The following is a 13,754-nucleotide window of genomic DNA, read 5'->3' as shown; positions in this document are numbered from 1 at the left end:
GCATACCCATCTCTCCCCAATAATTTTTTTCCTGCTTATCATGTTGATAGCAGTGAAAAACAAAAGTGTGTGTGCTTGAGAAAGTTTCACTTTAGCAGTTGTGGCTTTAATATGGTTACAGGTTTATTTTTGTTGTTTCCTTTATACTGGTTTCATATAGTTAGAAAATCTTGTTTGTGAATGCCATTGATGATGGTAGTTTTGATGCTTGTTGCTTTTCTTCACTGGATTAATTTTAGAAATGATCTGGTTTCTTCTGCATCCAGAAGGGTGATTACCAGGGGGAGAGTGGGTGGGGGAGCCCACTTCCTGGGCAGGTGTCTTGGCGTGCAGACCTGGCATACTAATGCCCAGATTATAGACATTATGGGATTTTATGGGCGTGATCAGGGCAGTAGGCCTCGGAGCATTTTGGTGTTTTCCTGTTTAATGGAGAGCCCGGCGGCGATGCTAGGCGACCTGAGAGCCTGTCTCACCCTGAGACCTGCCATGTCCTTCCCACTGGGGTGGCCCCCTCAGCCTTTCCTCTGCAGCCCTGGAGCAGGGGCTTGCTTCTCCTGGCCCCCCCGCCGACCCTGTGCCAAGACGGGGACGTAGCGGGTGGGGAGCAGGGCCCCTGGCCCGGCCCACGCTCACTCAGCAGCAGTTCCTTCCTCTCCTCATGGGACTTCTGGCTTGTTTTCTCTGCTTGCCTGGGTTTGGTTCCGCTCGCTGTAAGGAGCTTGTCCCCAGAGTTTGCACCCTGCTCCTCTTGGGCACCTTCTGCCTTGGCCGTCTGAGTGTCACATATCCGGCGGTCGCTGTCCACAGCCGATTTCCCTGTCCTCCCCGGTCACTTTCCTCAGCTCCTTACTCAGTGGGTACACGTGGACGTCTCCCCAGCATGGCCGCCGTCCGCTCCTCTCTGTCACGCTTCCCAGGCGCTGTCCCTCAGCTCCATGGAGTCTGTTCACACGCCTCCCCCACTCTGCCCAGCCTCACCCCCTGGGAAACCGTCTGTCCTGCCCCCACCTCTGGTCGAGTTTAAGAGCTTCTTGTCAGGGGACAGTTGTCACAGGCTCCGGAGCAGTCTCTCTCCACCCGCACCGTTCTGTGCCTCCTGACGGGAGATTCTGCTTGGTTTTGTGACTTCCCTTTCCAGGAATCTTGGGTGTGAGCCACAAATTCAATGTAAAATTTTCTAATAGCCACAGTGAACCATTTAAAAAATAGGTGAAGTTGATATTTTATCTAATACACCCAAGTATTATTTTGGCATGTAATCAATATAAACTTATGAATGAGGTGGTCTCCATAGTTTCCCAGGTCTTCAGAGTTCAGGGTGAACTGTGCCCTTACAGCATGTCTCGCTGGGCCAGTCACTCTAAAGGGCTCGGGGCTGTGGGGTTGGTCAGCACTGGGCTTCAAGGTCACTGCCCAGAGCCCTGAGCCTGGGCCTCTGTGTCCTTGAGTCCTAGCTCACGATTCCACATCTGATTTCCGGCCCTTGCTTAGGTGCGCCAGTGGAGGGGGTGCCAAGCACGTCCCCGAGCTGCTTGCCCCCAGCCTGGGTGCCTGCCTTTCCCCAGCTGCCTCGCCCCTCCTCTGCCCAGGAGCTCCTCACAGGGGACCTCGGGTTTTGCCAAGAGTGTTTTTCCAACATAAACATGTGCTTGTCCAGCTCAAGGCCTCACTGAAACTGGAGAATGGAAGCACAGAAGGGAAATCCCGTTCCTTAACTTCAAGAACTAAGATGCCTTACTCAGTTTACTAGACATTTTCTAGAACAAAAGTATACCCTTATGGTCCCGAGACTGGGCTGCATTCGTTCTAGTTATTGAGCAGGGTATTCTAGGTATTTGTTTCTTGACTTCTGTTCTCTTTTTGTTAAACCCAAACCAAGAACAGTATGAAATAATAGCCCAAAGCAACTTGGTTCAGTGACTCCTAGCCAGCCCGGGACATGTGTCCCGCACCTCACCTGGGGCTGAGAGGCCTGTGCCGGGAGTCACCTGGCGCGTCGCCAGGATGACAGCTCGTGGTTCGCTCCCCGTCCGCGCCCTTGCTGCCCTCCTGTGTGGGCGCCCTGCCGCCGCCTCCAGCCGCTGTCTGCTGCCCTTTCCTTCTCGGCTCGGCGAGCCCGCACGCCAGGGCAGAGGCCTCCCAGGCGCTCCTGTGAAACTGAGTCCCTCTTCCCCGCCCCCTGTCCCTGTGCATGCTCGGTGTTCACTCACAGCAGACCCTGTCCATTCCCCTCCTTTTCATCCCTCATGAACGCAAGTTCCCCGCGGGAAGGGACGGCTGTGAGTGGTGTGTCCGTGTCGGCTTGTCGTCTGTGCTCAGTGCAGGAGTGAACGAACGGGCGTGGGTGGTGAGCGGGAGGGCCTGCAGGGAGCCCTGCAGGGCCTGTCCCCCGAGGGTGACAGGGCACTTGTGCCTGCCTTCCTGTGGGGAGCGGGACACCCACACCCTGCCGGTGGAGTAGACGTTGTTGCATCCTGCGTGGGCGGTAACTGACGATCCCTGGAAACAGTTGCCAGTGCGTGCGCCTTCTGACCAGCTGTCCCACTGGGGCCGTGCCCTGCAGCTGTGTCTACCTGTGAAAGCTGCAGCGCACACCAGTTAGTCTTGGCCATGTGAGTGTCCATCAGCCGGGCTTTTCAGATGCAGCGCAGCACGTCCATGTTGTTGAGTCCTCTGCACCATAGGAAGGCGCCAAGAGGCCATCTTCGGACGAGTACTGACCGATGCGCGTGATGTGTGACTGGGTGAGAAAGCAGAGGTGCAGACGGTGCAAAAGAGGAAGCTGGGTCCACATGTACCTGTACTTGCCTTGTCCCCACAGGAAGACTCTGGGAGACAGACAGGAAGCCAGCGACAGTGATTCTGGGGTGGGGAGAGGGGTGTGAGTGAGGCTTTCGGCTGGACACTTTTATATGTGAATTATGACTGTATCACCTATTTAAAAAACAAAAGCTCATGTCGTGGGGTCTGTGTATACAAAGCCTCGTGCCCAGGGCCTGGCCACAGAGCAGATCCTCGGGTCAGAGGTCAGCACTGCTGTCCTGACATGCCTACCACGCGCCCAGACCCACGGGCCCCGAGACGAAGAGGAGCTTTTCCCTGCGCTTGCGCACAGGCTGGTGGCGGGCTGGCGACGCAGAGCGCTGGAGAGGCCCTTCCTACGTTGGGGCTGGGGCTGTGGGCCGTTGGTTTGGGTGGTTTGCAGGTGGTGAGGTGTGGCATGTCTGGTGTCCCAGCAGGGCGCGGAGGTGGGCTCCGGTTTCAGCCCCTAAGTTGTATCCGCGTATGTGCTTACAGCAGGCTCAGTGCACCTTTTAAGCATGGGATACTCTTGAAACGTGTTTTGGTGCCCCAGTAACATGTATTTAATAACGGTGCCGTGATTCTTTATCTCTATACCTCATAGTTGCAGAGAAATGCCATTTTTATTTGATAGCATTACAATTTTGAGTTCTAATGGAGTCATTTTTGCTGTGTCTTTTTAAGCCAGAAATAAAATTTTCTCCTAACCATAGTGTTAGATATTTTTGTGTTCATCCTTAAATGGAGAGATGTTGGAAAGATTGAGATGAGGTTTGGTTGCGGTGAGATATGAGGTGCAGGAGTTGAGGCCACACACAGCTGGGCGGGGGAGAGGTCGCTTCTGCAGCTGCCCCATGAGGCCCTGGCCGGGAGGTGAGCCGCACGGCCCCGGGATCCTCGGCCCCCAGGCGGGTCACATTCAGCGAGACAGCCTGGCCCACTGGGTACAGCAAGGCCTGGGTGCTCGTGAGGTGCCCCTGACCTCCTGTGGAAACCCTGGCAGAGCAGCCTGGGCTTGCAGGTTGTTGGCCTTGGTGCAGGTCAGCTGCTGGACCGGTGGGTCCCGGGCAGGAGAGGAAGGGCGCGAGGCTGACTGTGCGGCGTGAGATCTCAGTGACAGCGAGGCCTCCTGCTGCTGGGAGCCCTTGCCCGGCCCACGGGCCCCAGCCCCTGGCCCTGCACCTCGTGGGGCGGGCCTCCCCGCTCCTCCCTAGCTGGGGACAGGTTGACCACCTCCCTTCTGGGGCCTCATTTTCTGTGACTTTCTGTAGAGATGCAGCAGACGCACGGCGCGAAGCCGACTAGGCACAGGGCCCTGTGTCTTGGCGGGCTTCCCGTCCCTGTGGCCTGTGGTCCCCTGAGGCTCGAGTCAGGGAATCCCAACCTCATGGGGGAGATGGGAGCATGTATCGCCTCCCAAGCCCGAGGGCTCCCAAGGCACCAGTTATGGGGTGGCAGCAGGACTTGCTGGGAGCTTGGGGGTCCTGGGAACTCCCAGTGGTTTCTGGTGCCGTGATTTGGGGGCCGGTGAGCCCCATGCAAGGTGTGCAAGCAGGGGCACGTACGTGGGGGTCATCCTTCAGGGAGTTTCTGCTTTTGCCTTTCATGCTTTTGGTTTTAAAGGCAAAACTCCCAATCTATGCCCGTTAAAATTGGTCAGTGGGTCAAAAATAAGCGTGGGGGTAGAGATTAGGTGTTAATCATCTGTTAATGTTCTTAAACACTGCCTTGTTCCAAAGAAGGTGGGGAGATGGCCTGTAAGAATACACGCAAGACGAGGATGGTGAGTGAGGCAGTCAGTGAATCAGGGCTGAGGTCAGAGCCCAGGGAGGTGTGTGCTCCAGTCCTGGGTGTTGCTGGCTGCACGTGGACCATCCCCTGACCCCTGGAGGGTCTGAAGGGGCAGGTGCAGTGGGGATGGGCCATAGGGGCCGTGAGAGTGCAAAACAGCAGAGCGGAGCGCCTGGGGCGGTCCAGCACTCAGCCGTGGGGCCTGCGAGGCTTGCCCAGGGGCCGCGTAGCACGGAGGCTGTGCAGGTGCTGGAGTCCCAGACCCCGGGCTCCCGGAGTCGGATGTGTGACGCGCCAAGGGCTGCCCCCGCCCCCCCCCCCACCCCGGTGCGTCCTGAGCCTGGCACAGCGTCGCACGGGCACAGACTGGGCTCCCAGCAGGGTTTGCTGAATGACTGACACCCTCAGTGCAAGCCAGCGTCCCGACACCTCAGTGCAGTCCTAGAAAGCGATTCCACGAGGGGCCAAATGCCCTTCGCTGCCCTGCCCGCAGGCTGGGGCGTGGAATGCCTGGACGGATGTGTCCCTTCTCACCAAGAAGCAGACAAGGTTTCTTGCTGGAAAAGTAGACCTTGAAAACTTCTCCATTGTGATAACTTGTTCTCCTTTGTCTTCACAGAGACTAATAGACAAGTCACGAGTAACCTGTGTCAAATGGGTTCCTGGTTCGGAAAGCCTTTTCCTAGTAGCCCACTCGAGTGGGAACATGTACTTGTATAATGTGGAGCACACTTGTGGCACCACAGCCCCCCACTACCAGCTCCTGAAGCAGGGGGAGAGCTTTGCCGTGCACACTTGCAAGAGCAAATCCACGAGGAACCCTCTCCTCAAATGGACGGTGGGCGAGGGGGCCCTCAACGAGTTTGCTTTCTCCCCAGATGGCAAGTTCTTGGCGTGTGTGAGCCAGGACGGCTTCCTGCGGGTGTTCAACTTTGACTCGGTGGAGCTGCATGGCACCATGAAAAGCTACTTTGGAGGCTTGCTGTGCGTGTGCTGGAGCCCCGACGGCAAGTACATCGTGGCGGGCGGAGAGGACGACCTGGTGACCGTCTGGTCCTTTGGGGACTGCCGCGTGATCGCGCGGGGCCACGGGCACAAGTCCTGGGTCAGCGTGGTGGCCTTTGACCCCTACACCACCAGCGTGGAAGAGAGCGACCCCATGGAGTTCAGCGGCAGTGACGAGGACTTCCAGGACCTTCTTCACTTTGGGAGAGACCGAGCGAACAGCACCCAGTCCCGGCTGTCCAAGCGGAACTCGACCGAGAGCCGGCCCGTCAGCGTCACGTATCGGTTCGGCTCCGTGGGCCAGGACACGCAGCTGTGCCTGTGGGACCTCACGGAAGACATCCTCTTCCCCCACCAGCCCCTCTCGCGCGCTCGGACACACACGAACGTCATGAACGCCACCAGCCCCCCCGCGGGCAGCACCGGGAACAGCGTGCCCACGCCCGGCAGCGCCGCGCCGCCCCCGCTGCCACGGTCCAACAGCCTCCCGCACGCCGCCGTCTGCAGCGCCGGCAGCAAGGGCAGCGTGGCGGACGGAGCCATCGCTGCCGGGGTCAGCAAGTTCGCCACACTCGCGCTGCACGACCGGAAGGACAGGCACCATGAGAAAGACCACAAGCGGAACCACAGCATGGGACACATCTCCAGCAAGAGCAGCGACAGACTGAACCTCGTCACCAAAACCAAAACGGACCCGGCGAAAGCTCTGGGGACGCCCCTGTGTCCTCGCATGGAAGACGTCCCCTTGTTAGAGCCGCTCATCTGTAAAAAGATAGCACATGAAAGACTGACTGTGTTAATTTTTCTTGAAGACTGTATAGTCACTGCTTGTCAGGAGGGATTTATTTGCACATGGGGAAGGCCTGGTAAAGTGGTAAGTTTTAATCCTTAATGCTGCACCAGATCTAGAACTTGAATAGGTAGTGATTTTTTTCTTGCGGGAGGGGTGGGGTGTACAATGAATGTGAATGACACTTCTTATTCTTAATGTAAATCTAAATGCATCAGAGCCATAATTTTGGATACTGCATGCCATATAATTCCAAATCATTTGATAATTCACCTTAGAACGTTTAAAAAATATAATCAAACTAATTGCCAGCCAAGTCAGTCACCCTCCTGCGAGTATAGAGTCCCACGGTTAGCCTTCCTGTATTAGACTATTTCGATTTTAGGAAAATCATGCCAGTGTGGGGAAGCAATGACTTTAAAATGCTAAAATTAAAATTTCTGCTTTAACTGGAATATTTTTGCTTAACTACTCAATTAGAATATTGTACACCTGATCAGAGTGTATGTTCAATACAGACGGCCATTAATTGTCATTTATAGTCCAATTTTTTATCTTAATCATAAACTGTTTAGGAATCTATGAAATTTAACTTTAGGAACAAAGTGTTCAGCAGGGTTGATTGATATTATTTTTACATTGTTCTGGCAATCCACAGAAAGAGAAGAGCCTTAATTTTTAAAACCCATTTTAGTCATTTTATGACAATTAAAATTGTTTAATAAACATCTTTTTCAAAGAAGCAGTTTGTAGCATTGATTGCGGTTCTGTGCGCTGATGCGGTGGCCACGCCTCAGAGCCTGGACGGTCGCCGTGGACCGCGGGCCAAGGGCGCACAAGGGCCTCTTGCCACACAGCCAGGGTCTCGCGTGGTGGATGTGACTTGCTTATGCTTTTTCCAGCAAGGGGAAGGAGCTTTTCTTTTCTTTCTTTTGTTTTTTTGTGGGGGTTTTGGTTGGGTTTTTTTGGTTTGCTTTTTGTTCAGCAAGGCACATGACCACAGGCCCTCGTGAACCTTCTCAGCTCTGTTTTGTACAGGCCCCAGGGTTCAGAGAGCTTCCCGCCTCTCCCCTGTTTGGGTTTCAGGTTCCCACAAGAGGCAAAGGGCAGGTGCAGTGTGTCTGTCTTCTGGATAGTTCTTGGAAGGCACCCCACGTCTGTGTCAGCGGCTCCCCCAGCACCCCCCTGACTTGGCTGCGCCCACTTCCAGGGGAAGCTGCTCTGTTTGGCTTGATTCCTTAGCGCGAGGATGAGCTGCGGGCGCAGTCGCTCTTTGGTTCACTGTGGACGAGGTGGCTCTTGGAGCTGTATGTTCCATGTCGAGATGATGATGGTCTTAGTAACTTACTTTGGTCACTTGGGTTTGTATTTCTGTTGTGTACACCTTTGTGATTAAATACAGAGACCCTGATCGTTTACACTGGTTTGAGTAGTGAATGCGATGCAGCAAAGTGCAGGCTTGGTTTCTCTGCGGCTCGAGACTCTGGCGCAGCAGCAGCTCTGGGCCCCCCGGGTCCCCACCAGCCCCCGCTGCCCTCAGTCAGGGCCAGAGCCCCGCACTGCTTGCCTGGCGCTCTCTCACGCCGCGACAGCAGAGGCGGTGTTCTTCCGCTTGAGAACCGCAGTCCATGGGAATGCTAACGTCCTGTTTGCCTTTAAGAGATGGCCCTTTGTTCCTAAATGTTAACTGAAGTCAGGTAGCAAAGGCAGCCATCCTTGCGGAGCGTCTCAGGCTTGAGGCTGTCAGATGGAGAGAGGAGCCCACAGCCCGTGTGCAGTTCTGTGTACCTGATACAGTATTAGAAGTTCAGTGCCAGAGGCTTCTGTACCTGCATCACATTAGAAATTCAGTGTCGGATGCTTCTGAGGCATTCAGTATGCAGTTTCAAAATTCAGGACTTGATACTGGGCCCAAATGAAGAGTGGCTGACGCAGGTAAGTGGCCTTGAGAGGGTGGGGGTGGGGAGAGTGCACCTTGCGGGACCATTGGTTCTGAGCGCTTTGCAGGCGGGCCGTGTTGTTCTGGGGCACTTTCTGCCTCCTCCCGCCTGGCAGACACTAACTCACTCAGGGCTGGCCTGTGGATGGGAGCGAGGTAGCGGGCAAGAGGAGGATGTTGTCGGTTCCTTAAAAAACAAGCTGTGAAACGTGCTGCCGGAAGCCTGTGTCCATCTCCTCCACCCCAAACTTAAAAAACGTCGTCCCTGCACGGTTTGGGGTTTGGGACTTGGTCAGAGACTCGCTTTTGCAGTGTCTGCGGGTGAGTGTGCCCTTGATGTCTTGTCCGTACCCCGTCCGGGGCCCTGGCTGGGTGTCGGGAGCTGGGGAGGGGCTGGAAGGCCCAGGCTGGCTCTGGACGGGGCAGGGCCCCCCAAGGCCTGCCCTGCGCCTGGACGGCCGGCAGAGCCCTGCTGCTGTCAGGAGGACGGTGCCGGGGGCTCTCCGAGACCAGGACGAAAGTTGCTGGTGCTTCGGGAGAGGCCGGGGGCATGCAGCGCCTCCCCACCACCCCTGGGTTTGTTTTCAGGGTCCCGGCTTCTGTGGCCTGGGGTCAGGAGGGGTTGCTTCGACTTTGAGGGGTTCCAATTGCAGGTGTATAAGGAGCAGTGGCCTGCTGAGGGCGTTCTAGGGAGTGGCCTTTGCAACTTTTCTCCCCAAACTTTGAGCTTCCTCACTGAAACTCTTCCATTTTTCAGCTTGAACATTATCCTGAGCAAAAATATCTTTTCTAACCTCACCTCTGGAATAAAACAGCTTTAGACAGAATCTGTGATGGCTCAGTCGGCAAGATTTTCCATCACGCATTGAGACGCGTTGATGAAAAAGCACAGAAATAAAGCCCTCAGGGCGGCCCATAAGCCAAGACCCCCAAATGTAGGGCGGGGGTCTTCTCTGCCTGCCATGCTCGGGCTCCTCTTTTCAACCTACTAGGAAACCCAGGAGCTAGGGTTGCATTGTGGCTTGGGTGATTCTGGCTTCTGAACCCCCAGGCCACCCCAGCCCCAGCCCTTCTCTGCGTTTCTCCTCCCCGGGAGGACTGGAAAAGAAAGCCTTGGGAAAACCTTGCCTTCTTTTAAAAAAACAAATGTGTAAGAGGGAGTAGGCAGACTCTTTAAAAATAATCAGGAGCTTTGGGTTCTGAATTGACTTGCATCGTGGTGAAGAATCTTAAATTTCGTCTCTGCGCCGGACCTTCTGGCACTTCGGAAGGGTTCTCCCATGAGCCCTTGGGACTGAGGATCAACCTTAATGGAAGAACACTGAGGAGTGGAAGTACGGGAGCAAGGCGCCACGGTGACAGTCCCAGGCTCCCAGAAGCAGGGAGGAGCAAGGTGCCGGGAAGCCGCCTCAGTTCTTCAGGCTTGCGTGCATCCTCAGTGTTCTGGCCCCTCCGGGCCTGCAGCCATTTCTCCCTGTCCCTCCACTTCCCGTGGGAAAGAAGCTGTCGAGTATTGCATTTGCGCTGGAGTTGGTGAAGCTGTTTTATCGATATCTGCACCGGTGGACGAGATTCTCGTCACATCCTGTCAGAGGGAGGCCTTTGATTTCTTGGTGCGGAAGCTCAAAGGGTAAGGGGACGCCAAGGGGCTGGTGGGGGCTCCGGGGAAGGAGTCCTGTGAACACCCAAAGGCCATGAGGGTGGATCCAAGTGTCCGAGGAGGAACTGGCGGGAGAGGTCGACTGGATTTCCCAGAAAGGATGCACATGGGGTCCCATTCTGTGCGGAGGGCCCGGCCCAGGGGGCCCCTGGATAGATGTGTGGGGGGCCTGGCCGCTGGGCCCTGGATAGATCATGGGGGCCCCTGGATAGATCATGGAAGGGCCTGGCCGCTGGGCCCTGGATAGACCATGGGGGGCCTGGCTGCTGGGCCCTGGATAGGTCATGGGGGGCCCCTGGATAGATCATGGAGGGGCCCGGCCGCTGGGCCCTGGATAGACCATGGGGGGCGCCCTGAATAGATCATGGAGGAGGCCCAGCTGCTGGGCCCTGGATAGATCTTGGGGGGGCCTGGCTGCTGGGCCCTGGATAGGTCATGGGGGGCCCCTCATAGATTTTGGGGGTGCCCGGCTGCTTGGCCCTGGATAGATTTTGGGGGGGCCCGGCCGCTGGGCCCTGGATAGATCATGGAGGGGACCTGGCCACTGGCCCCTGTCCATGGGGCCTGAGGGGAGGCGGTTGGGCCCTGCGCAGGTGGTCCCGCTGTGCCGGGGTGTCCACTCTGGGGCTTTCCTTCCGCCACATTCGCGTGTAGGACTCACGAGTGACCGGAGAGGTCTGCCTCGGGGCCCACAAGCAGGGTGCTGTCGGCCAGGCCCTCTCCTCGCCCAGCACGCGCACCTGTCATGCTAGGCTGCTTGGGACTGTCCCCTGTTTGGGTCGTCAGGGGGCTCAGCCCCACGCCCCCAGTGCTGGCCAGTGAGGAGGACAGTGAAGGGGGCGGGTGGTCCGGGGCTCACCTCCAGAGGCACTGGTACCAGCTGTTCCCACTGAAGCTCAGAGCCAAGTTCACGGGTTCCCTGCAGGGAGGGAAGCGGTCCCCGCTGCTACTGAGTTGTTGTTCATTGCTGCATCTGTTATATGGACTTTGTGTCACAGTTAATGTCGCTGTCTCTCAATTTAAATATGTAAAAGAAAGTTTTTCTGCATCTTTGGTTTCTGTATACCTAAGTTTATTAAAGGTTACTGTGTTAGGTAACACTGTATAACATTGTATGAATATTTTACCTTTAACAACAAAAAAACCACTCCTATGTATTTCTTTTTTTTTTTTACATTTTTATCTGATTTCTTGAAAACTTGAATAAATTTCATAAAGAGCCTAACAAAATGTTGGTAAATTAACTGTTGCAATAATTAATGAAGCTTTAGTATCAGCATTGTTACTTTGTAATTTTCAGGTCTTGTTTTGCTTCATTGCCCCGGTTTCAGCTGCCCCTTGTCACTGTCGCAGCTAGAGACTTAACGCCGTTCTTGATATTCTGAAGAACTGTGGGATTGTCCTCTGTATAGTGACATTAAATAAACGTGTGAATGAATTGTAAATATAGATAATTTTTAATAGTCATTTTCACATCTAAACTTAAAAAAATCTCAGTGAACCAAAAAATGAAAAGCTTTTAAATGCTGTAACATTAAGGGCTCTGTTCATGTTTAGAGAACAAATAGCCCCAGGAATTTCTACCTCTTATTACTGGATTCTGAGTTTTTCCTGATTCAAAGCTTACTAAATGGAATGTTTATTCTGACCATCGGAGGTATTCATTGTTTCCTGTGACCTTCCTCTCGGCCGAGCCCCCTTTGCCACGAACTGGTAGCCGGTCTGTGCAGATGCTGGGAGGCCGCCGGCTGGAGTTCCAGGTGGCCGCAGGCATGCTTCTGCAGCGGCCCTGCCCCGGTGGACTTGTCGGCTTCCTCCTCCGAGTCTCGAACTGTTTGCCAGGGCTCTGTCAGCGCCGTTGGGGCCCCGAGGCCCTCGGTGCAGAGGGAACGCCGTGAGCGGGTGGGGAGGAGGGGCCCGCCCCTCAACCCTGCACACTGGTACCTCCGTCTCTGGAAGCTTCTCAGCAAGAATTCTGGGCCTGGACCTGCATGTCCCGCCTGGGGCTTGCCCTCGTCGGGCCCTGGGAATCCCCACTCAGCTGGTGATCCCTGCCATCTCTGCGTCCAGGCCTGGCGGGGCGGGCGAAGCCTCTGGCCGCTCCCTCCTGGCCGCCTCTCCTCAGGGTCTCCAGAACCCGCCCGATGGTGCGGCCTCCTGAGAGTGGGGCCCTCGCCTGCCTTTGACTCGGAGCTGCCGGAGCGGGAGAGACGTCAGGTTCTCCGCCCTCAGAGTGACCCGCTCCTGCAGAAGCCAGACGCCGGCTCCTCGGCCCTGGAGTAGGTTTTAGGCCCTGAATTCTAGTAGATTCATGGAAGTTTAAAAAGACACAGGTGCAACATTTTGATCTTTTAAAAACCACTAGTTTTTACCTTGAAAAAATAAGTTCCAATGCCTGTTGAAACAGGCGATTTTGGACCAGATTCTGGACCAGCGGGCCTCTTTCAAGGCGCTCAGCCCCACCCCGTCTGGTGTCGGCAGCCTCTGCAGCCATCGGGTGGAGGTGTGAGTCCACTCGCACCTGGAGGCTCCTGGAAGACGCGGAGGTCCGCAGACCAGAGGGGGTTTCAGAGCCACAGCGGGTCACCGGGCCGGAGCCTGCAGGCCGCGGGAGGGCCTCCCTTCCCCAGCACAGCTCTCACCAGAGCCCGTAACTGGATATTCCCTCAGAATATTCCCCTTTCCCCACATGTCTGTAAACAGCATGGTCATTTTCTCTGGGTGACTTTTCCCAGGTTGAGTGGCCTCTTGGGAGGAAGCGCGTCATCATCCGTGTGACCTGTCAGCGGGCAGGTCAGGGCTGCCCAAGGGGAGTTGCCCCCTGAAGCCAAGGTCGCAGGCCTTGGTGAGCGCTGTGTCTGGGGCAGGGCAGGTCCAGGTGCCAGGGAACGGCCTGGAGGAGGCACCGGCTGAGTGAGCCCCTCGCTGCCCCGCACCCATGTCCTAAATCTGGCTCGTTGAGTGCAGGACCCGAGCCTCACATGGAGCCACTCTGTCCAGCTTTTCTTTGGTTCTCTTATGCAACCGTCTGGGCAGCAGGAGGAGTTGGAACCTTGTGGCTGAATTAGGGAAAACGTATCCATAGCTCGAAGCAGCCCCGGGGGGGAAGGGGGGAAGGCAGCCGGGTGCTAGCTCGCATCGCTTTTGTACCATCTCTGAAAGGGCCTCACTTTACGGAGACTCACCCCGAGTCTCCGGGGCCGGTGGGGCAGTTCAGGGGAGCTCCCGGCAGGCTGCCTCGGACCAGAGCCCCAGGGGTCAGCCTTCCAGGGCAGGTGCAGGCCCGCCCCGCAGGTGAGGCTGACCCAGCACCGGAGCTCTGCCCGCACCCCTTTCCTTTGGGGCTCAGGAGGCTGCTGGTCTGTCTGCAGCAGGACCCGTCCTGGGGCTGGTGTGCACGTCACAGTCTGGGCGGGGAGAGCGACTCGGAGAGTTGACTGACCAAGCCTGGACCAGTGCCACCGGCCCGTCCGCCAACCACCCCCTCGAGGGCCTGAGGGGCAAGGCCAAGGTAGCTGGGGGCGGAGGGGAGCCCTGCTGGGACCCGGGGAGGCTTCAGGACGAGGGGTGGCTCTGACCTGGGCCTCCGAGACCCTCATGCTCCCTTCTTGCTCTCAGGGCCTCCAATCTCAGCAGCGCCCCAAAGATGTGTTCCATGGTTGTAAATCATTTTTTAGTTGAAATGTTACTTCTTCTATATATTCTTATGAAACAAGGTTTAATTCTATCAGTTTAGTATAATCAAACCCAGACTAAGAGCTGGG

The 13,754-nt window shown here is 56.1% G+C and overlaps 1 protein-coding gene across 13 annotated transcripts in view; it reads left to right on the top strand.

Annotated features, from left to right (window-relative positions):
* Positions 1–13,754, top strand: part of WDR20 (WD repeat domain 20) — a 63,771-nt gene that overhangs the window by 48,038 nt on the left and 1,979 nt on the right. For 5 of the 13 annotated variants that reach the window (XM_006079065.3, XM_006079059.3, XM_006079062.3 and 2 more), the window contains one exon: positions 5,216–7,133. The exons of 2 other annotated variants lie outside the window; for them this stretch is intronic. In XM_006079065.3, the coding sequence (XP_006079127.1) occupies positions 5,216–6,493 (1,278 nt within the window). In that variant the 3' untranslated portion in view covers positions 6,494–7,133. Of the gene's footprint in view, positions 1–5,215; positions 7,134–13,754 lie in introns of those variants that run through there. 6 more of the 13 variants (XM_025271717.2, XM_044933309.1, XM_025271718.2 and 3 more) reach the window with 3 other exon arrangements.

Source organism: Bubalus bubalis, chromosome 20 (assembly GCF_019923935.1).
Source record: "Bubalus bubalis isolate 160015118507 breed Murrah chromosome 20, NDDB_SH_1, whole genome shotgun sequence".
Classification (NCBI taxonomy): domain Eukaryota; kingdom Metazoa; phylum Chordata; class Mammalia; order Artiodactyla; family Bovidae; genus Bubalus; species Bubalus bubalis.
The sequence above is the reverse complement of the archived record's forward strand: the minus strand, read 5'-3'. Positions and strand labels throughout refer to the sequence as shown.